This window comes from Coregonus clupeaformis, chromosome 12, assembly GCF_020615455.1.
Source record: "Coregonus clupeaformis isolate EN_2021a chromosome 12, ASM2061545v1, whole genome shotgun sequence".
Taxonomy (NCBI): domain Eukaryota; kingdom Metazoa; phylum Chordata; class Actinopteri; order Salmoniformes; family Salmonidae; genus Coregonus; species Coregonus clupeaformis.
The window spans coordinates 24,444,884-24,469,083 of NC_059203.1; the positions used below are offsets into that span (position 1 = coordinate 24,444,884).

General features: G+C 42.7%; 2 protein-coding genes across 2 annotated transcripts in view; both read right to left on the reverse strand.

Annotated features, from left to right (window-relative positions):
* Positions 1-1,612: 1,612 nt before the first annotated feature.
* On the reverse strand, positions 1,613-5,141 carry card19 (caspase recruitment domain family, member 19). The gene is made up of 6 exons (XM_041892161.1): positions 5,034-5,141; positions 4,021-4,160; positions 3,628-3,784; positions 3,439-3,504; positions 3,243-3,308; positions 1,613-2,742 (listed from the first exon to the last, which is right to left on the reverse strand). Exons 1-6 carry the CDS (start codon positions 5,038-5,040, stop codon positions 2,633-2,635), a joined length of 546 nt encoding a protein of 181 aa, XP_041748095.1. The 5' UTR covers positions 5,041-5,141; the 3' UTR covers positions 1,613-2,632.
* Positions 5,142-9,796: 4,655 nt separating this feature from the next.
* The window catches only part of LOC121578074 (protein bicaudal D homolog 2), a 29,126-nt gene continuing 14,722 nt past the window's right edge, over positions 9,797-24,200 (reverse strand). Inside the window, exons 2-8 of the mRNA XM_041892162.2 lie at positions 18,360-18,572; positions 17,232-17,384; positions 16,374-16,832; positions 14,674-15,696; positions 14,229-14,380; positions 12,418-12,667; positions 9,797-11,024 (exon numbers count right to left, since the gene is read on the reverse strand). Coding sequence (XP_041748096.1) covers positions 11,022-11,024; positions 12,418-12,667; positions 14,229-14,380; positions 14,674-15,696; positions 16,374-16,832; positions 17,232-17,384; positions 18,360-18,572 — 2,253 coding nt within the window. The 3' untranslated portion in view covers positions 9,797-11,021. The remainder of the gene's footprint in view (positions 11,025-12,417; positions 12,668-14,228; positions 14,381-14,673; positions 15,697-16,373; positions 16,833-17,231; positions 17,385-18,359; positions 18,573-24,200) is intronic.

The following is a 24,200-nucleotide window of genomic DNA, read 5'->3' on the forward strand; positions in this document are numbered from 1 at the left end:
TATAATTTAAATGTATATGTATATACACCACAGGAAGCTGCTGGCTGAAGGGAGGACGGCTCATAATAATGGCCGGAAAAGAGCGAATGGAATGGCATACCATTCCACTTATTCTGCTCCAGCCATTACCACGAGCCCGTCCTCCCCAATTAAGGAAGGTGCCACCAACCTCCTGTCATATACTGTACACTGAGTGTACAAAACATTAAAGGACACCTTCCTAATATTGAGTTGCCCCCCTTGCCCTCAGAACAGCCTCAAATCGTCGGGGCATGGACTTTACAAAGTGTCAAAAGCGTTCCACGGGATGCTGGCCCATGTTGACTCCAATGCTTTCTACAGTTGTGTCAAGTTGGCTGGATGTCCTTTGGGTGGTGGACCATTCTTGATATACACGGGAAACTGTTGAGTGTGAAAAACCCAGCAGCATTGCAGTTCTTGACACAAACACCTGGCACCTACTACCATACCTGTTCAAAGGCACTTCAATCATTTGTCTTGTCCATTCACCCTCTGAATGATACACATACATGTCTCAATGGTCTCAAGGATTAAAAATCATTCTTTAACCTGTCTCCTCACCTTCACTGATTGAAGTAAATTGAAGTGACATCAATAAGGGATCATAGCTTTCACCTGGTCAGTCTATGTCATGGAAAGAGCAGGTGTTCATAATGTTTTGTACACTTAGTGTATATATTTGTGTTGGACGTATTTATGTCATGCCTCGTTTAGACCCTACGCCTTGACAGTATAATCGTTTGTTTAGATTCTCTTAGGCCTTTTCTATTTTTGTAAATTAAGGACCAAATCATTTAACCCCACTTTTAATGTACTTTGTTGTTTTATGCACTGTATGCAATAGAACATTTTACTATTCTGAAATGAAGTTAGTAAATAAAATGCAACAATTTGTTCAGATATAGTTTTTTTTATTGTACATGCATGGAAAGGCTTGAAAGAAAATCATAATGGTGGCACTTGAGAGACTAAGGCAATCTGTGGGGCAAATCCTAACTTCCACTTTTTTACATAAAACAAAGAGTAGATAGAGCTGTGACACAACAGTCATATGTCTACACATTGATTATATCTGGTAGGTTACATGATGTCCCCTACTATAAAACAGTATAACCGTTATAATCTACTTCCCCCATTAACAATATTTCCCTTCACAAACAAAACATAGATTAAGGCAAGTAAATGAACAAATGCTTCATGCATGTGTAAGAGAAAACATAAGACACGTGTTGGTTAGAGAAAGCTTTGGAAATGCTTAACATTTGAGAAAAGTGAGAGAAAAATAGATTCTGAGGTGAAACAACACGGTTGAGAACTGAAATGTGTTGGTTTGCATTGGCTTTTTAGTGGGCATAACCTAAAAAAAGTACACTTTCAAAAACAGTGACTAAGTACTATTTTCACTCAAAATAAAGATTTAAAGATGGAATCCACAGTAGGGGAAACAGCACCACTGTCCGCCACACCGCCATTGTTATTGTTTTGTTGACGAAGCGGAGTTGAGGAGCCTCACACAAAAAAAATGCTGAACATATTCTGCTGTTCTATCGCGCGTGAAATGATATCAGAGGGGGAAAAAACTGTGTTTGTTGTTTGCAGTAACTTCGTTGTTGTTGTAATATCGCAAACGGACGTAGCAGTTTCACCATTAAGGATTCCAGCTTTAAACATCAGGAGATAAGTCAACCACTATAACGTGATAGTTCTAGTGAACATATTGCAATGTCTCTGATATAGCTAGGTCACACATTCATTAAACCTTGCCTAGGTATACAACCATAGTGGACCTGGATTCATCTAATGTAAAGGCATTATGTGGTAGACATTTAACCCAAGACTTCACACTGGATGCACAACATGTTATAACATTGTTATTACATTGTTTCGCTTATAGACTCTCCCTGACAACAGAGACGTTATCACAAAACAAATTGCAATAAATGTAGTGCTTGATTGTTTTTTTCTTCAATAAGCTAATTAAACATCTCATCTTATAAATACCCCAAATAAAATTGATGTTTTCTAATGTCAATCTCCTGAGTATACTGTAAGCAGTACAACACACTCTGTGGAAAAGGTTCAGTATTTAAAGTGAGCCTGGTCTCTGGGTATTCTGTACAAGCCCCTACATGTCTACTGTGTCCACACCACACAAATGAAGCTGAATGCAGACAGGATATCTGATGCTATTCAGTAACAGAGGCTTTAGTTTAGTGTAATAATAGTATTTTTCACCAGAGAAGAGGCATGTCTATTATTATTATTAACCATTATTAGGACAATGAAAGTCCATAAAAACCAGCGCTGTAAGAGAAAGTCAGATCCCTAAACCCAAAAGATATATATATATATATGTATAGTATTTACTGAGTTGTAAAAAAAATAATGACTTAAGGGCTTTTCACACTACTGAGACGAATCGAATAGAGCCCAACCAAGCTGTACTAAACTGGCCTGGTTACGCATCAACCGTAGTTGCTGTAACTCGCACAGTTTGGTTCAGGTTGGCACGGTAGTGTGAAAAGGGTGTAGTGTAGTGTATTGTGTAGATGTCCGGAAGCACCTTTGGAGTGTGTGTTCTGATGTGCTGGTGGTGTTGGAGACACACCCACTACTTCCTGATGGGGTCTTCAGTGTACCATATGAGAACCTCTCGGGCTCGTCGGCCCAATCCAAGAGCAGCCATGCCAAGAGCCCTGCTGCCCCCTGTTACTTTGGACTCTGCAGGACAACACATGGGCGGTTCAACTTTGTTAGATTCCCCAACAAATAATCATGATAGCACTGATAACTTCAACCTAATGAAAAGTGAATAGGTGTAAATGATCCTGCTTGTGCGTTCTCTACACAAGCCCCACAACAATGAAACAGCTTGCCCTGTCAGACACTAGAGTTTCTTAAATCACTTTTCTTTTCTTTTTTAGCTTTTAATCAGAGATTTTATTGTTTTAGACATCCTTTGTGTTTTATGTTATTTTACTCATTCCTTTCACTGCTTCTTCCTTCTTTGTTTCACTGTAAAGTGTGATGCGATTGCACTTTAAATCAAGTTTGATTTGATGTGTCATAACATGAAGATGCAATGTTATGCTTGATTTTTTTCTTTTTTTTTTAGGTCTACTGGAGTACAGACGAGCTGTAAAAAAATGTATGATTTCTGGTGTTCCTACTGGTCTGTTTTCTGTGGGAAAGAAAATTTGAGGGGGAAAAATGGTACTCACCGCCATAGTAATGCAGTAGAGCCACCCCAACTGCAACACTGAAACAACTCAGGAAGAACATATGACCTGGAGAGAGAAGCGAGAGCAGAAGACAGTATGTGAGAAAGAGAGGTTTGTACCGTAAAGGGCATATGTGTTTACAGTACATGTGTTTGTATGTGTGACAGAGTGTGCACTTTCTGTGTGTACAGCTTACCTCTGTCGTTTAGCACATATCTCTGCTGAGTGGGTGAGGCTGCAATCGTGAACGGGTCTATAGAATCTGGGAAAGGGATTGCAAAATGTCAGCGATATTGTCAACCTCACTCAATGAGGTATTTTGATGTGATTAATAATGAGAGCAAATCTCAGATCTCCAGTGACTGACTGACAGTCGGAGACTAACCTCTGAGGCGAAGACGCGTGGGTAGGCTGAAGTACACCTCTTCCACATGCAGGTGAAGCGCCCGGTAGAACTCCCGGCAGGCCTCTTCACCTTTCCCCTGCAGGTGAGCCAGGAGCTCGGCCAGTCGGACGCAGGTGGGCACATCAAGATCCCTAAACTGGACCATCATGTCATTTTCGGAATTCCAGGAATTCAGAAACACATTTCCTGTGCACGCTAGCCCATTACTCCATTTTAACATTGTGTTACAGTCTGTCTAGCGCTGGTCTGTTCAATAGAGTCTGACAATGAAACAAGTAGTCATTCTCTACATTTCTGTGGGACAGGACTTACTACCAGTGGAAGTTACCACTACCCTGGGACAAAATTATTTTACTTGGGAGCAAAACTCACTTTGGTGGCCTCCTTGTCTGTGAGGATCTGTGGGTAGATCCTGTTGAGCTGCAGGATGAGCTTATCCACTAGTTCTGTGTCCAGGCGATGGTCTGCCCGGAGGAACCGACTGTCCTCCAGCAGCTGGTCATGGAAGCTGTCTGACAGTCACATGGGAATGAATCACGAAATGAAAATTATAATAATAAAATGGGAAAACTTGAGGATCACACACAGTTCATATTAGGGCCAGGATAAGGAATGATTGACTCGCTAATAATGAGGATATGGGACAGTAGAAACAAACTAGGACAGTGAAATCTCAAAATATGCTCAAGAGTCAAAGTTTGAAGAGGAATTTACAACAGAATTTAAATCTAATTTAATTTTTCAGAATTTGAACTTTTTGACAGAATAGGTAGGCTATGACAGGCCGACATTGCTTTGCTATTTTAGGACAAGCCATGTCCAGACAAGTACACGTAGTGACTCTATGGTGAAACGTAAATGCCCTATGCTTCGCTGGCTGCTCACTGGCACATGATTTTCTTCGGTTGCCTATACTTGCCTCTTCAGAAAATGTGTTGAATTCACCTCAGTCTGTGTGTACAGTATCTCACCAAAACCTCTCTAGCTGTCAGTGTCATTGGTTTATATGGATGTGTTAGAATGTGGAAACGGGTAGGGTACAGCAACTTGTGATATCATGTTACATTAGGTCAAAGGCAGGCGCGAGGTGTAGCCTACATCGGAAACAATGTTGGTAAAAATAGACGTAGCTGCCGGGAACACTACACTTTGCAAAAGGTTAGGCTACCAAGTGTTAGCACGATAGCAAACATTAGAAGTTGGAAGTGCCATGCCATTGCCGTTCAAAGAAGCTGTCCACTTGTTGACAACCATGCTCTCCCGCCCTACTTTATGTTCATGCGCAATATCATGTGGGTAAGTGTGCATTATTTTTAAAAAAACATATCCATGGCATGAAAACAGAAATTACAGTAGTACTATATTATAAGAAGTCGCCAACAAACCTCCCATTGTGGAGTCCCTTCTGTTCTTTGTTTGGACCCTCCCTCGAGATCATCAACCCGGTTACCACAGCCACAAAGTCATAATTATGGCTAAACCCGCCTATTTCTACAAATTATCTTCTTAAAATCTGATTTCTAACCTTAACCCTAAACTTAACCACACTGCTAACATTATGTCCAAACCTAACCTTAAATGAGGGCGAATTTTTGTTTTCATACATTTTACGAGAGCCGACATAGCCTTTTTTGATTTTGTGGCTGTGGTAACTAGTGATAACACATCAACCCGACATCACTGCAGGGCGTGACTATAACTTTCCCCGGAAATGCCCGATACAATGTATCCATGACTAAATTTATCTTATTTTAGCCACAGGGATACATTGAATATAAAGTAGCCTCATTTTCGGTTATTTCAGTGAAAATTGAATTGAATTAACATCCATAATGAGGGCTATGTAAATGCTGTGAAAATGTGTTATCATTTGATCTCGGTTGATTTACAGTAAGGCTCAATTTCACACATTTTAGGATTATGCTATTATGGCTATATTTTTATTGACTAATTCCTAAATGAATACACAGACCATTTTAGAGGGACACATTGAATGACTGAAGCAGGAATAGGGTTAGATAGTGAAAATAATGTAGATCAATAAATACATACACACACACATTATTTGTTGTTGTTTTGGCTCTCTACTCCAGCACTTTGGATTTGAAAATATACAATGACTATGAGGTTAAAGTGCTTTAATTTAAGGGAATTTTCACCCATATCAGGTGAACCATTTAGAAATTACAGCACTTTCTGTACATAGTCCCCCCCTTTAAGGGGACCCAAAGTATTGGGACAAATTCACTTATGTGTGTATTAAAGTAGTAAAAAGTTAAGTATTTGGTCCCATATTCATAGCACACAATGACTACATCAAGCTTGCGACTCTGTTGGATGCATTTGCTGTTTGTTTTGGTTGTGTTTCAGATCATTTTGTGACCAATAGAAATGAATGGAAAATAATGTAGTGTAATTTTGGCGTCACTTTTATTGTAAATAAGAATAAAATATGTTTCTAAACACTTCTACATTAATGTGGATGATACCATGATTACGGATAATCCTGAATAAATTGTGAATAATGATGAGTGATAGTGTTGATATTGCATGTCAGAGCAAAAACCAAGCCATGAGGTCGAAGGAATTGTCCGTAGAGCTCCGAGACAGGATTGTGTCGAGGCACAGATCTGGGGAAGGGTACCAAAAATGTCTGCAGCATTGAAGGTCCCCAAGAACACAGTTGCCTCCATCACTCTGAGAAGGGCCTTGGTCAGGAAGGTGACCAAGAACCCGATGGTCACTCTGACAGAGCTCTAGAGTTCCTCGGTGGAGATGGGAGAACCTTCCAGAAGGACAACCATCTCTGCAGCACTCCACCAATCAGGCCTTTATGGTAGAGTGGCCAGACGGAAGCCACTCCTCAGTAAAAGGCACATGACAGCCCGCTTGGAGTTTGCCAAAAGGCACCTAAAGACTCTCAGACCATGAGAAACAAGATTATCTGGTCTGATGAAACCAAGATTGAACTCTTTGGCCTGAATGCCAAGCGTCACGTCTGGAGGAAACCTGGCACCATCCCTACGGTGAAGCATGGTGGTGGCAGAATCATGCTGTGGGGATGTTTTTCAGCGGCAGGGACTGGGAGACTAGTCAGGATCAAGGCAAAGATGAACGGAGCAAAGTACAGAGAGATCCTTGATGAAAACCTGCTCCAGAGCTCTCAGGACCTCAGACTAGGGCGAAGGTTCACCTTCCAACAGGACAACGACCCTAAGCATACATCCAAGACAATGCAGGAGTGGCTTCGGGACAAGTCTCTGAATGTCCTTGAGTGGCCCAGCCAGAGCCCGGACTTAAACCTGATCGAACATTGCTGGAGAGACCTGAAAATAGCTGTGCAGCAACGCTCCCCATCCAACCTGACAGAGCTTGAGAGGATCTGCAGAGAAGAATGGGAGAAACTCCCCAGATACAGGAGTGCCAAGCTTGTAGCGTCATACCCAAGAAGACGCGAGGCTGTAATCGCTGCCAAAGGTGCTTCAACAAAGTACTGAGTAAAGGGTCTGAATACTTATGTAAATGTAATATTTCAGTTTTTTTATTTTTAATAAATTAGCAAAAAAATCTACAAACCTGTTTTTGCTGTCATTATGGGGTATTGTGTGTAGATTGATGAGGGGAAAAAAAACAATTTTATAAATTTTAGAATAATACTTTCTGAATGCACTGTATATATATATATATATCAAATATAACCCCAACACCAAATTAAGACTAAAGTTACGTTTATTTGGCATACCTTTAGGCAGAATAACAGTAACTATGATGCATGCACCTTGGCAGTGCAACATCATCATCATCATCACACAGGTAGGCTATTGGCTTCTATTGAGCACACATCTCACCTACCATCTCCACCCAAAGGTCTCTTGAAGATGACATGAAAAAAGGCATCGATATGGTATCAATATGCCATCAATCATAATCCACATTATCGACAACACCAACATACATGACATTGTTTAAAATAAATACAAACAAGTGAAGTTATTTAGTACAAAGATATACAACTCAAATAGGATCAAGATTGTGAGTAAGAAGTAGTAGTAAAATGTAACAATAGCATCAGCAGAGACAAACAGACAGAGAATGTTTATACTGTGTTTCTATACGGATACTGCATTCAAATTGCACTTGTAATAAAAGAGAGTCTCAAATGTAACTTGTATTGCGTCAACAAACCTGTTAATTAAATGGCACTGCAGATGTGTTGATGACTTAACTTCTGTTTGCTGAAATCACAACAACGCTTTTAGAGGATGTAAAAAGGGTTCATAAAATTGCATTAAAACAGACAATACATAAACTCTCCACCATAGTCGCCTGACCTTTGCCATACAAAGGTAGAGTATAAATAAGTATTTGCATTAGTAATCTCTCCCTCAGCCATCATCGAAAACGCTCTGAACCACTATTAACTAGGCAGCCAAAGTTAACAGTTGTGGTATCATTACTTTTAAAATAAGGTTTACGTATATATCAATATAATCATAATAATAGCCCCTGAATTTGCAATTCTGCATGCTTGCAGGATCACAGAATCACTTCACAGAATTCACCACAGTTCCTATTATTTTCTTTAATCTGTTATTGACTAGGGTTACAGTGAGGGAAAAAAGTATTTGATCCCCTGCTGATTTTGTACGTTTGCCCACTGACAAAGACATGATCAGTCTATAATTTTAATGGTAGGTTTATTTGAAAAGTGAGAGACAAAAAAATCCAGAAAAACGCATGTAAAAAATGTTATAAATTGATTTGCATTTTAATGAGGGAAATAAGTATTTGACCCCTCTGCAAAACATGACCTTTGCTCCGTTCATCTTGGTGGCAAAACCCTTGTTGGCAATCACAGAGGTCAGACGTTTCTTGTAGTTGGCCATCAGGTTTGCACACATCTCAGGAGGGATTTTGTCCCACTCCTCTTTGCAGATCTTCTCCAAGTCATTAAGGTTTCGAGGCTGACGTTTGGCAACTCGAACCTTCAGCTCCCTCCACAGATTTTCTATGGGATTAAGGTCTGGGGACTGGCTAGGCCACTCCAGGACCTTAATGTGCTTCTTCTTGAGCCACTCCTTTGTTGCCTTGGCCGTGTGTTTTGGGTCATTGTCATGCTGGAATACCCATCCACGACCCATTTTCAATGCCCTGGCTGAGGGAAGGAGGTTCTCACCCAAGATTTGACGGTACATGGCCCTGTCCATCATCCCTTTGATGCAGTGAAGTTGTCCTGTCCCCTTAGCAGAAAAACACCCCCAAAGCATAATGTTTCCACCTTCATGTTTGACGGCGGGGATGATGTTCTTGGGGTCATAGGCAGCATTCCTCCTCCTCCAAAGACGGCGAGTTGAGTTGATGCCAAAGACCTCGATTTTGGTCTCATCTGACCACAACACTTTCACCCAGTTCTCCTCTGAATCATTCAGATGTTCATTGGCAAACTTTAGATGGCCCTGTATATGTGCTTTCTTGAGCAGGGGGACCTTACGGGCACTGCAGGATTTCAGTCCTTCACGGCGTAGTGTGTTACCAATTGTTTTCTTGGTGACTATGGTCCCAGCTCCCTTGAGATCATTGACAAGATCCTCCCATGTAGTTCTGGGCTGATTCCTCACCGTTCTCATGATCATTGCAACTCCACGAGGTGAGACCTTGCATGGAGCCCCAGGCCGAGGGAGATTGACAGTTCTTTTGTGTTTCTTCCATTTGCGAATAATCACACCAACTGTTGTCACCTTCTCACCAAGCTGCTTGGCGATGGTCTTGTAGCCCATTCCAGCCTTGTGTAGGTCTACAATCTTGTCCCTGACATCCTTGGAGAGCTCTTTGGTCTTGGCCATGGTGGAGAGTTTGGAATCTGATTGATTGATTTCTTCTGTGGACAGGTGTCTTTTATACAGGTAACAAGCTGAGTTTAGGAGCACTCCCTTTAAGAGTGTGCTCCTAATCTCAGCTCGTTACCTGTATAAAAGACACATGGGAGCCAGAAATCTTCCTGATTGAGAGGGGGTCAAATACTTATTTCCCTCATTAAAATGCAAATCAATTTATAACATTTTTTACATGCGTTTTTCTGGATTTTGTTGTTGTTATTCTGTCTCTCACTGTTCAAATAAACCTCCCATTAAAATGATAGACTGATAATTTCTTTGTCAGTGGGCAAACGTACAAAATCAGCAGGGGATCAAATACTTTTTTCCCTCACTGTATAACCTCTCACAACAATTCCTTCTCAAAGACATAGAAAACATTCAAATCTAAACCTAGCTTCTCTTTTGTGGACAGAACAAACTACTAGTCAAAACGAAATCTAGCTTCTCTTTTGTGGACAGAAAGGCACTACTAGTCTAAACTAAATCCAGCTTCTCTTTTGTGGACAGAACAAACTACTGGTCTATACTAAGGCCAGAAGGTACGCACTGGGCACACACTGGTTGAATGTCCTGCTGGAACATCCTGCTCTCTCTGGTAAACTTTTTTTTAAACACATTATCAAAATGTTTGAACCAAGAGAGAAAATACTAATTCCAATTTAAGATGTTCATCTATGTGCTTACAGAGAACGTCTGTTAGCTTGTGAGTCCCACTGAATATTGACCCCAGAGAAAACTGGAGCAAGTTAGTTCCTTTGACTTTGTTGCCTCTGATCTTTCCCTACATATAAATATAAATCAACACAGGTTTACTCTCCATGGAAATTCTGTTATGAATCTGCCAGTTATATAATGACAAAAGCAAAAATATTAAAATGACTAATTAATGCTCCAATGATCAAACATGTAACAAAAAGCTTATGAACGCCTCACACATTCACTGAGGTGTGAATTACAACAAGCAAAAAAAGAGAAATAAAAAATACATTAAAAGTGCGCAGTCATCGGGGGAAACAGACAGAGTAATAACAGTATAGTGGTGGACAATGTGGGATGAGTGACTAAATCACAATGGGGGTCATACCCACATAAATAGAGCTAGATATCTCTATGATCATACCCACAGAAATAGACCTAGATATCTCTATGATCATACCCACATAAATAGAGCTAGATATCTCTATGATCATACCCACAGAAATAGACCTAGATATCTCTATGGTCATACCCACAGAAATAGACCTAGATATCTATGGTCGTCATACCCATGAGTCTTTGTTGTTTCCTGCAGCCACACCAAGAGACCAAACCCCTGGGGATTTCACGTGTCTGTAAAGGTCAAGGGTGTGTGTGTGTGTGTGTGTGTGCGCACAGAAACAAAGTCCTCACACTACAGCAGTGTATGTCTCTGACATGGGTCTCAGGCCACGAGGGGACACTGAAGTAATCATCGGCAAGGTGACTGTCAACCTTTGAAGGACACTGGGCTTGATTAAATTACTGTAAAATGGAGAGATAAGAAAATTACATTAAAATCTGAGGGTTTGATAATCATCTGGTCAGTCTTCATTTGATAAATCTCGTTTGATAAAACCGTGACCTATGTTAGTGGCAGTGGGGAGTCAATGGGGTTAGGAGGCGGGTGCACAGTGCAGTCCTGCTGGCTGCAGGAAGCAGAGGACTCACAGGTATAGTATTCACATGCAGGTTAGAGCAGGGTTTCCCAAACTCGAGTTTGGGAAACCCTGGGTTAGAGGATTGATAATGATTTAGGAGATGATGTTAGTTAAACCAGCATAGAGTTTTCTGATGACAGGTTAGAGCAGATGATGAGGATTGGGTGATAGGGTTATAAGAGAACAGCAGGAGGTATATTATACAGTCTTCAGTATATAGAGAATATAGTCCTCAGTAGAGTAGAGTATATAGTCCTCATTAGAGTATATAGTCCTCAGTAGAGTATATAGAGTATATAGTCCTCAGTAAAGTAGAGTATATAGTCCTCATTAGAGTAGAGTATATAGTCCTCAGTAGAGTATATAGTCCTCAGTAGAGTAGAGTATATAGTCCTCAGTAACGTTATCCTGAAAACCCTCACTAAACATTTCACAATCAACCTACGCTGATAACCATTTCTCTGTTTAATTTATACAAAACCGGACCCATGTTTAAATGCTTTTTCCTAACTTTAACTAAGCCTAATGAGCAATGCCCTCGTATTTCTCTTCAGAACAAATCTTGTTCGACAATCTCCATTACATAAAGTGCCATGAAAACAAACCACATCACACATTATCACTTTATGATATAATAATAATAATAATAAATAATAATATCAAAGCAAAACACTAAAGTGCCTAAACTCACAATCCATTTTTATTTAGCAGCTACAGTACATGTAAGTGCACTGCTTTAGTTATCCCTGAATGGTGTTGGACCAGACAGAAGCAGCAGGGTAGAAGCCTCTGGCAGTGAAAGGGCCATAAGTCTGTCTGCCTGTCTGCAGCCGGCGCTGCCGCCTGTCTGACTGACGGTTATACTCTCTTACACTTTACTCAAACCCTCTCGTCATAAGAGCTATATAACACTGTCATAATCATGACATAACATAGTCATACAGATTATGCTATGTACACTCCTGCTCTAAAGTAATGTAATAATACATACATGCTACACTGTTAGCCACCATTGTCATGGTTACAGCAACAGCCTTGACAGAACCATGCGGTGAAGCGCTGCAGTGCAAAGCGTGATGAGAGGTTAGAAGTTATGATGGAGGTTATAGAGTTCAAAGGTCACAGTAGATCTTGTACTCCTCATTGCAGAGGACCACAGGGCCTCCCAGGCTGCCGTGGGGCTCGGGGAGGACCCTGCAGGAGCATCTCTGACTTACGTGATGATTGGCCGAGGCCCCTTTGCCCCGCGCCGACGAGGAGGACTTGCTCCGACTGCCCGTCACTACTCTTGTAACCCCGCCACGGCGCGCCTGCTCATGATCGAACTCCAGGTCCTCCAGACGTTGGGTCAAGGCCAGCTTCTGCTGGATGGCCATGCGGAGCAGGGAGTTCAGGGTCTTCTTCTCGTCCTCCGCCGCAACCAGCTGTCTCTGCATCTCATCCAGCTGAGTTACGTACTCATCACACCTGAGAGACGGAGAGAGAGGGGGGAGAGAGAGGGGGAAGGGAAGAGACAGGGAGGGGGGACAGAGGGAGAGAGAGAGAGAGAGGGGGAAGATGGAGAGAGGGGGGAGAGAGAGAAAGGGAGGGAGAAAGAAAGAGATAAAAGAGAGAGTAGCATTATGAGTCCAACATTGAGTGTGGTTAGATGCACACAATAATGTGATTATTGTGGATAGTCAGATTAATATAATAGTTAGATTAAACCGTTTACATGCTTTGCAAGAAAAAATGATTTTTCCTATTAATCCTGTTTACATGAACACATCTGAAATCAGGCTACCTGATGGCACACTGATAAACACAGAAAATCGGCAATTAAAATAAACGTTCTACCACAGCTAACATTATTTTGGGAATCATATTTGATTCCGAGTTCGGACATATAAAGTTTGTATGTGAAAACTACTTCTAAGTCGCATACATTCAGTTGTTTCGAACACACTTCACTTGCGCTAAAGAGGGAGGCTTGCTCGGCTGGTGCTAGCACATGCGCAGATCAACTACACCGCTTGAACGATTAAGGCATTCACATGTCCTAATAATTCGAAAGATTGCTCAGAAAACCAGGTATTTTAATCGACCTTATGCCGATTAAGATAAGCAGAGTAAGGTGTTTACATGACTATTGCATAATCTGCCTACTGCCATAATCAGTTTAATATCAAATTATTAGTGTGCATGTAAACATACTCAATAACACAAAATATCAATGTATAACTTTCTCCACCAGATGGCACAAATCTTATTTTCCAGATGCTGCCAGTCATGTTTTCTCCATTTAGACTCACAGAGCTGCATTTTCCAGATGCTGTCAGGAGGAGCCTGCCAGCGGACTCTGAATCACTTCAGTATTACATCAGAAAACTCCCACAATGCCCTGTTTCTCCTACACACACATATGCAGCCTCTGGCAGAAAAACAGCTCCTCCACAACCTAAAAGCTCACTGGTGCGGCTCTCACATCTAGCTAAAAGGACCAATCTGTTCTGTTCTTATTTCCTTACGTTTTCTAAATAGTTCAAGAGGCAGGAAATTGATCATATGGAAAAACAGCCCACTATAATAGATATATAAAAATATAATATAGGGTTTAATTAGTGTTTTAATGATTTTAACCTTGGTATAACATGAACAATTCATATTAAAACGATTTCTATGTACTGAATTCCAATACACCTTTGTAGACCTACCCCTTGTTTGGATATAATGAGTATGGACAACATTTACCCTCTTAGAAAAATGGGTTCAAAAAGGGTTCTTCGGCTGTCCCCATAGGATAACTCTTTTGGGTTTCATGTGGAACCCTCTGTGTAAAGGGTTCTATATGGAACTCAAAAGGGTCCTTCCTACCTAGAACCAAAAAGGGTTATTTAAAGGATTCTCTTATGGGGACAGCTGAAGAACCCCTTTAGGTTCTAGATGGCACCTTTTTTTCTAAGAGTTAAGGTGCCAAAAGTGCCTAATTTCTTGGTGTATTAAGAGCAGACTGGTTAGGCCTACTGATAACTGCTCGACTAAGCCTTACCTTGTAGCGAACATGGCCCGTAGTGAGGAGAAGGTGGCAGCGTCTTCTTTCAGAGCCTTCAGCTCGTTGCGGAGTTTCAACATGGTATCCCTCACCATGGTCTTCTCGTTGTCGTATTTACTCTTCAGGTTGGCCAGCGCCACCTCAGCCGTCTACAGAATAGAGTAGAGTAGAGTAGAGTAGAGTAGAGTAGAGTAGAGTAGAGTCGAATATAATAAATACTTTATTTTCAATTTTATTAGAATGGAGGGCTGGGGTCACAGGTCACAGGGTTATCTTGACCTTTTGCTAATATTAACTCTGTCTGAACTCCTACACAAAAAGTAAATACTCTCAACTACCGTGAACTTCATACAGCATCACCTTCACTTTTAAACAGTATCAACTGCTCATGCACACACCAACACACACCCACGGATGCACACACTCACACACTCCTGCTCACCTGTTTGTTGGCTTTGAGTACGGTCCTCAGGGTGGCGATCTGCTCCCTCTTGGTGCTGAGGAGGGACTTGAGTTTGAGGATCTCCCCCATGCAGGCCTCGCTGTCCTTATCAGCCACGGTGCCCAGCTCCATGGAGGCCATCCTCTGACGGGACAGCTCTGTGGTGCGGTCCACCGCCTGCTGCAGGTGACGGATCTGGTCCCTGATGATGGCCACCAGGTTATAGATGTTCATTGGCTCTGGACGGGACTCTGGGGCTGGGACTGGGGCTGGGACTGCTGGGTCACTGGCTTCAAGTTTACCGGGGTCAGTTTCAGGGACCAGCCCGTTGGAGAGTAGTACATGGGACAGACGTCGCCCCTTCCCCTCCCGGCTGCCCCCACCCCCTACACTGGCCTTGCCCTCCTTGTAGTAGTCGAGCATGACCCGGTTGGGGGTTTCATTGTTGCACATGCACACGTGGTTATAGAGGTTGGCCAGCTCCTCACTGAACACCACCAGTTCGTCCTGCGCCACGTTCAGACTGCCCTGCGACTCGCCCGCCGCCTCGCTCACCCGCCGCAGCTCCTTCTCTAGGTGCTCGATCTCCTCACGCTCCACCCGGCTGCTCTTCTCCAGGGAAGCCAGCTTCTCGCTCAGCCCCGCCACATCGCTCTCCAGGCGGGCTCGCTCCTCCTCGTACTGGCTTCGGCACGACTGGTACTCTGCTTTAAGAGTCTTCAGCTCCTGTCTGAGCTCCCCGGCCTCGGACACAGCCACGGTGTACTTACACTGCAGGATCTCAGGCCCGTTGATGTCCAGCTCGTAGTAGTCCCCGTCGCCATCGTCACGGCTGTCACGCTCCTTCTCGCTGTCCAGGGCCGAGTGGCGCTCCTTGCTGGCCTGGAGTTTCCTCATGGCGCTGAGATTCTCGGTGAGGCGTCCTACCATCTCCTGCTGCTCAGACAGAGTCCCATGGGCCACCTCCAGCTGCTTCTGGGCCTCCTGCAGAGAGGAGAGGAGCGCTACCTTCTCCCGCTCAACCTGGAGAACACAGACATGGGACACAGTCAAACAACAGCACTGAGAAATATCTGTAACACTTTATGTTACAGTCCTATTTCAGCTTTGTGTTTATTAGTATTGATTGAGAAATGATTAGGCAATTACTGTGTATTTACCATTTTACTATACAATTTCTATATAAATACCAGATAAATAGCTGGCTCTAGAATGAAGTGTAACCCAAAATGCTATATGAATTTAGATTTTCACACTGTAGTGTGCGACACTGTCACTCAAGAATTTCACACTGTATTTATTCACCAGGAAGTCAACAGCACGTGTATAAGAGAAGTATCCTAATCAGTCCATGTAGCCCATTGATGTGTCTTTGACTAGGCCGCTAAGGTCAGTATAACTAATCAATGTCCCTAAATGGATGACCACTGTGTTCCACAAAGCTTAATGGACTTTCCAACCATAAGACAAAGGACTGTTCACAGCTGGAGGGATGTAAGCCTATCTATTTTTCAGGCAACACACACAAAGCTTGATAAGCTGGATAATGCTAAGAATTACTTTATTTATTTACCGAGGAAGTTGACACCTTGACAGTTGACTGTGAATAAAGCAAACAGGCTAACCAGTTTTAAAGTCCTTGCCTGCTGCTACTATGTTGTCATCTGAAATGTGTCATCTGTAAACAGAGTTCTCCATACCTGCATGAGCTGCTGCTTGAGTTTTTGGATCTCTGAGATGTTGAGTTCACTCAGCAGGTCATCCACTAGGCTGGGGGCGGGCCGGACCATGGCTCTGTTATCATCGTTGCAGTCGGCAGTCATCTTAGCCAGGCCGTTCTCATAGCCACGGAACGAGTCATCATTGTTGGGTTCGTTGGTGGCAGCAGTGGGATCCTCGCTGAACTTGAGGCCGTCCAGGGAGATGTGCAGTGGGCTGTGGTGGTACGGTAACAGGTTGTCCCCGATGGTCATGTAGTGGGACAGTTCTTTACGCAGGGCGGCCTTCTGCTCGCGCTCAGTCTTAATGGTCTCCAGAGCCTCGGTCAGCTGGCGCTCAGCGATCTCCCGCAGGCGCATGGCCTCCTCCAACTGGCTGTGGAGGCACTGGGAGTCCTCCTCCAGACGACAGATCTCATGCTTCAGACCCTCAAACTCCACCTAAGAGAGAGTCCACAGCACATCAGAGGAATCACTAACTAAATAGGGAGAATCCCTTACACTCCTCATTACAAAAGCATTGTTTTGTCTCATCCCCTTCAGTTGGTTCTTGTATCAACGGCTTAATTCGTTGGCCCTGGCTTTCGAATATAGAGTCCTGTCACTTTTCCACCCAAAGTGTATTGGCCACTCTACAACCTTTACCTCTACCCATTACCCATAATAAGCACTCATCCTCCCCTCATCTCCATACCCAACAGTGCCCATTTCTTCTCCAGCCCCAGTGGACCATCCTCCCCCTCCCTCCCCCTTCCCCTCTCCTGCCCCAGTGGACCATCCTCCCCCTCCCTCCCCCTTCCCCTCTCCAGCCCCAGCCCTGGTCGTTCCCCCTCCTCTCACCTGGCTCTGTCGGAGCAGGGACACCTGTTTCTGCAGGGAGATGTTCTCGTCCTCCAGCTCACTGTAGTCCTGCAGCAGACGTGCCTCTCGCACCTTATACTCTCTGATGTCATCACGCAGTTGGGTGCGCTGCAGCTCCACCAGCTCAGAACTCTACACATCACAACAGAGGAAGACAAAATATCAGAGAGTAGGCTGCTACAATTTCAGGAAGTGTGCATATCGTCAAGCAAGTTTGTTCATGAGCAAGTTTGTCTTGAATGGAAATGGCACTTTCAACAGACGAGGAGCCGAGAGGGGGGAGAAAGTGGAAGAAAAGGACAAGAGAAGAAGTGAAATAGGAAAACGTCATGTCAGAGAGTGGAATACAAGGACGTGTGGATTTGATCCAGAATGCACCAAATGGTTGTACAGTAATGTCAAAGCAGCATCTTATGTGGAACTGTGTTGGGATGAGATCTTGGCAGCTTGGCAACTTTAATCAGGGAGGAACAAGATCCAGTTACCAACCCAGGCCATAGAGTGAGAGTGCCTACTAGTGGAGGACATCCTTTGTGTCACTCACTGAGGACTATTACATCATCAGTGTGACTGGTGCCAGCTGACCAATCAACCCCCCTTACAGACTCCTTACCAGTTTAAACCTCTCCCAGTCCCACTATCCTATTAACTCTGACTGGCTCTCTCTCTGTCCCACTATCCCATTTGCTGACTCGCTCTCTCTCTGTCTCACTATCCCATTAACTCTGACTCGCTCTCTCTCTCACTATCCCATTAACTCTGACTCTCTCTCTCTCTCTATCCCATTAACTCTGACTCGCTCTCTCTCTCACTATCCCATTAACTCTGACTCGCTCTCTCTCTCACTATCCCATTAACTCTGACTCGCTCTCTCTCTCTCTCACTATCCCATTAGCTCTGACTCGCTCTCTCTCTGTCCCACTATCCCATTAGCGCTGACTCGCTCTCTCTGTCCCACTGTCCCTGTTCTACTTCATCATTACTGACTGAGAGGTTTGGTCCTCTTCGTCAGATTGGTGAGATACACGAGTCTTTGCACATTGAAGTTTGACCTCTCCACATTGACCATGTTTGTGTTTTGGGCAGGTCCTCCACCCTCCAGCTCACCTCTCTCATCTCCAAGGCAACAGAGGCCAGGCGCTCGTTCTCTGATTGGTTGCTGGTGAGGGCAGTCCTGGCCAACCGCAGCTCGTTTTGCAGCTCCAGGACCATCTGCTGGTAGTGGGCCTCCTTACTGGCTGACTCCAGCATCAGTGACTCCTCCCTGCTCTCCCCATCTGCAGCCACCTTCCTATGGGTGGAGTAGGCTTGGCCAAACGCCTGGGGAGAGGAGGGGAGACACATACATTAGTACCAGGACTGAACACCTTCCTATATGGGGAGTAGGCCTGACTGAACGCCTGGGGAGAGGAGAAACATACACAGACATAGATTAGTACCAGGACTGAACAGTGATATGAGTACAACACTTGGAGAGAAGGGTGGACATGGACCAGAATTAGGGCAGGACTTGTGAGCATGAACAGTTCTGAGCATCATGACTGGTTGAGAGTCATAATACATTTGACATTTTTTACATTTTAGTCATTTAGCAGACGCTCTTATCCAGAGCGACTTACAGTTAGCGCATACATTATTTTATCGAACCCACAACCCTGGCGTTGCAAACGCCATGCTCTACCAACTGAGCTACATCCCCTGCCGGCCATTCCCTCCCCTACCCTGGACAACGCTGGGCCAATTGTGCGCCGCCCCATGGGTCTCCCGGTCGCGGCCGGCTACGACAGAGCCTGGATTCGAACCAGGATCTCTAGTGGCACAGCTAGCACTGCGATGCAGTGCCTTAGACCACTGTGCCACTCGGGAGACATAATACCATAATAGACAGTATAGTCATATACAGTTGAAGTCAGAAGTTTACATACACCTTAGCCAAATACATTTAAACTCAGTTTTTCACAATTCCTGACATTTAATCCTAGTAACAATTCCCTGTTTTAGGTCAGTTAGGATCACCACTTTATTTTAAGAATGTGAAATGTCAGAATAATAGTAGAGAGAATGATTTATTTCAGCTTTTATTTCTTTCATCACATTCCCAATGGGTCAGAAGTTGACATACACTCAATTAGTATTTGGCAGCATTGCCTTTAAATTGTTTAACTTGGGTCAAACGTTTTGGGTAGCCTTCCACAAGCTTCCCACAATAAGTTGGGTGAATTTTGGCCCATTCCTCCTGACAGAGCTGGTGTAACTGAGTCAGATTTGTAGGCCTCCTTGCTCACACACGCTTTTTCAGATCTGCCCACAACTTTTCTATAGGATTGAGGTCAGGGCTTTGTGATGGCCACTCCAATACCTTGACTTTGTTGTCCTTAAGCCATTTTGCCACGACTTTGGAAGTATGCTTGATGGAGGAATTATGATTCTGACTAAAATTGTTAACCCCAATACTGATGATGACTGTGTGAACTGTGTTAAGATTATCATTATAAACCCACTAACAGAGGGGGTGAGTTAGAAACTGCTGAGACTAAACATTCCAGGATGAAGGGGACAGAAACTGTTTAAAGGTGCCTTTGTGTGTCAAGGGGTATAAATGCTGTATGTATGTTTTTTGGCGGCAGAGCTCTCCATGATTAAAAATACAGATCATTCTTGCTGGTTAGGGACCTTTGTTTAATTCATGATTAAACCAGAGAATTTACACCCTCTGGGAATTATTCAGAGCATTAAGTTTGATTAATTAGAGATAGAAATTCTTGTGACAATGCTTGGGGTCATTGTCCATTTGGAAGACCCATTTGCGACCAAGCTTTAACTTCCTGACTGATGTCTTGAGATGTTGCTTCAATATATCCACATAATTTTCCTTCCTCATGATGCCATCTATTTTGTGAAGTGCACCAGCTCCTCCTGCAGCAAAGCACCCCCACAGCATGATGCTGCCACCCCCGTGCTTCACGGTTGGGATGGTGTTCTTCGGCTTGCAAGTTACCCAGTTTTTCCTCCAAACATAACAATGGTCATTATGGCCAAACAGTTCTATTTTTGTTTCATCAGACCAGAGGACATTTCTCCAAAAAGTACTATATTTTTTATGGTGGTTTTGGAGCAGTGGCTTCTTCCTTGCTGAGCGGCCTTTCAGGTTATGTCGATATAGGACTTCCAGCATCTTCACAAGGTCCTTTGCTGTTGTTCTGGGATTGATTTGCACTTTTCGCACCAAAGTACGTTCATCTCTAGGAGACAGAACGTGTCTCCTTCCTGAGCGGTATGACGGCTGCGTGGTCCCATGGTGTTTATACTTGCGTACTATTGTTTGTACAGATAAACGTGGTACCTTCAGGCGTTTGGAAATTGCTCCCAAGGATGAACCAGACTTGTGGAGGTTTACACATTTTTTTCTGAGGTCTTGGCTGATTTCTTTTGATTTTCCCATGATGTCAAGCAAAGAGGCACTGAGTTTGAAGGTAGGCCTTGAAATACATCCACAGGTACACCTCCAATTGACTCAAATGAAGTCAATTAGCCTATCAGAAGCTTCTAAAACCATGACATCATTTTCTGGAATTTTCCAAGCTGTTTAAAGGCACAGTCGACTTAGTGTATGTAAACTTCTGACCCACTGGAATTGTGATACAGTGAATTATAAGTGAAATAATCTGTCTGTAAACAATTGTTGGAGTAATTACTTGTGTCATGCACAAAGAATATGTCCTAACCGACTTGCCAAAACTATAGTTTGTTAACAAGACATTTGTGGAGTGGTTGAAAAACAGGTTTTAATGACTCCAACCTAAGTGTATGTAAACTTCCGACTTCAACTGTAAGTCATAATAATAAAGAATAAATAGGATACATGTAGGGTTAAGACAGACATTTAGTATGATAAACCAGATGTCAGTAGCCAGTGAGGGTAAACAAAACAACAGTTTAAATAGCCTGAAAAGATCAATGTGAGATTCCCACAGACAGTTGACCGCTGGGCTTATAAAACATTCAGTCCGCATCACAGGGTCTTCATCCCAAATGGCACCCTATTCCCTATAAAGTGCACTACTTTTGACCAGGGCCCATAGGGCTCTGGTTAAAAGTAGTGCACTATATAGGGAAAGGGGTGTCATTTGGGACATAGCCAGGGGAACTCTGTGCCAACTGATGATGTAACAGGATGCTGGAGCAGAACGGTCCAAAAACCCAGCTACAACAGAGCCAGGGTTCTTCTCCTGCCTCGCTTGTGTCCATCTAACCTTTATTTCTTTGCACCCTGTAATAAACCAGCATGTCATTCAGTGTGGCTGACGCAATTACAAAAGTTTGCTAGTTGGAGCACTGAGGCATTGCGGAGGCCACTGGCCATTGCTACATTCTGACAAGGCAAATGTTCCATTACTAAAAGAGGCCTTGGTGGTTGCTCTCTTGTCAGTCACAAGAGAGCAACCGCCAAAATATCTCTCTCTCTCTCCCCTTGCAGGGAAATATTTTGGTGGGTGCTCTCTTTCGACTGACTCAGCCAGATCTCTCTCTCTCTGACATAGTGACATGTATTATTTGTTTGTTTTTTACACTACATCACTGCTTCATCACCGTTCCGTGTGCATATTCAATTCCCAACAAGGAGGAGCCAAACTCAGAACCTGAGTCATAATTATAGAATGATTCACTTAGAGCACGGCTGTTCAAAAGACTGATACCTGACAGCTGCTCCATAAGCTGAGCAGAATCTGTAGTGGCCAACTTGTCTAACATACAGTACAGTACACAGCAGCAGCAGGGCTAAATGACTGGTGTGATTCAAGAGACTAGAGTCCAGTTGCTGCTTTGCTTTTCTGGCAGCTGCCCATCTGGGTCATCTTATTAGCCACGGCACCCGTAGTGACCCTGGGTCTGATATAGCACATATCAGTGGCTCTCTGGCCAGCAGCAACACAGTACAGTACAGCACAGCAATACCTCCCCTCTCTGTCTGGCCAGCTGACGATAATGTTCACAGGGCTGAAGTAGGTAGCTAGGAGAGTCTAGGGGGTTGGACTGGAAGACATTACCAAAGCAATCCCTCCTTACCCAATAAATGTACCCAGTGGTGTAAAGTACTTAAGTAAAAATACTTTTATGGTTATCTGTACTTTACTATTTATATATTTTTTTACATTCTAAAAGAAAATAATATACTTTTTACTCCATACATTTTCCCTGACACCCAAAAGTACTTATTACATTTTGAATGCTTAGCAGGACAGGAAAATGGTCCAATTCAAACACTTAAGAGAACATCCCTGGTCAACCCTACTGCCTCTGATCTGGCAGACTTACTAAACACAAATGCTTCATTTGTAAATGATGTCTGAGTGTTGGATTGTGCCCCTGGCTATCTGTAAATAAAAAATAAAATAGAAATTGTGCCGTCTGGTTTGCTTTTGATCCTTAAGTATATTTAAAATTAAGTACTTTTGGACTTTTACTCAAGTAGTATTTAACTGGGTGACTTTCACTTTTACTTGAGTAATTTTCTATTAAGGTATCTTTACTTTTACTCAAGTATGACAATTGGATACTTTTTCCACCACTGATTGTACCATTATGTGGATGCAGTGCTTACAACCAACAACAGCTATCTTGGAACTTCTTGATAGATAGCGTGCCATTAACACCAAAAGCTCTGCCTTCACAATCTGGAGGTGACAATGCTATCTAGATGAAATAGTAATTCTAGCACAATTGTTTTCGAAAACGACTTCAAATTTGCAACTAATTCAGTTAGCAAATTATAGATTGAAAGGTGAACTCCTAAACTAGTTGTACATCTTATTTTTCATCATTTAATGCTTAGCTATATCCATTATGTTTAATCTATTTAGAGATTCAAATTTGCTTCCTGTTTTTGACTGTTTTAACACGTTATGTCACGATCATAACCATGTCATAATATGTCATAACAGCTGACATAACTTTTCATAACACGGTCATAACACTGTCATGACCCATATATTCACACCTGTTGTGACATATATTGTGTTCTTTTATGGCTGGTTATGACACATACATAAGAGTGTCAAAACCCACATCTAATGTGTTTTTTCCCTGCCAAGAAGTTTCCTTTCGTTTGAAAATTGGTTTCTTAAGTCCTTTGTTGTTGTTGTTGTAATGAATTCTTTACGGTCATGTTTTTTTTCCCATCATATTTTAAATAACAGAAAATACACTTTATGACACTGTCAAGAAGCATTATGACCATCCTGTGTCACTTTACTTGAACTATGAAAAAACACTTTATGACACTGTCAAGAAGCATTATGACCATCCTGTGTCACTTTACTTGAACTAAGAAAATACACTTTATGACACTGTCAAGAAGCATTATGACCATCCTGTGTCACTTTACTTGAACTAAGAAAATACACTTTATGACACTGTCAAGAAGCATTATGACCATCCTGTGTCACTTTTACTTGAACTAAGAAAAATACACTTTATGACACTGCCAAGAAGCATTATGACCATCCTGTGTCACTTTACTTGAACTATGAAAATCCACTTTATGACACTGTCAAGAAGCATTATGACCATCCTGTGTCACTTTACTTGAACTATGAAAATACACTTTATGACACTGTCAAGAAGCATTATGACCATCCTGTGTCACTTTACTTGAACTATGAAAATACACTTTATGACACTGTCAAGAAGCATTATGACCATCCTGTGTCACTTTACTTGAACTATGAAAATACACTTTATGACACTATCAAGAAGCATTATGACCATCATGTGTCACTTTACTTGAACTATGAAAATACACTTTATGACACTGTCAAGAAGCATTATGACCATCCTGTGTCACTTTACTTGAACTATGAAAAAACACTTTATGACACTGTCAAGAAGCATTATGACCATCCTGTGTCACTTTACTTGAACTAAGAAAATACACTTTATGACACTGTC

Coding starts and splice junctions, on each gene's coding strand:
- card19 (XM_041892161.1), bottom strand. Junction 3,785..4,020: donor CAGACAAGGAGGCCACCAAA/GTGAGTTTTGCT, acceptor ATGATGGTCCAG/TTTAGGGATCTTGATGTGCC. Junction 3,505..3,627: donor CACGCGTCTTCGCCTCAGAG/GTTAGTCTCCGA, acceptor TCCCTTTCCCAG/ATTCTATAGACCCGTTCACG.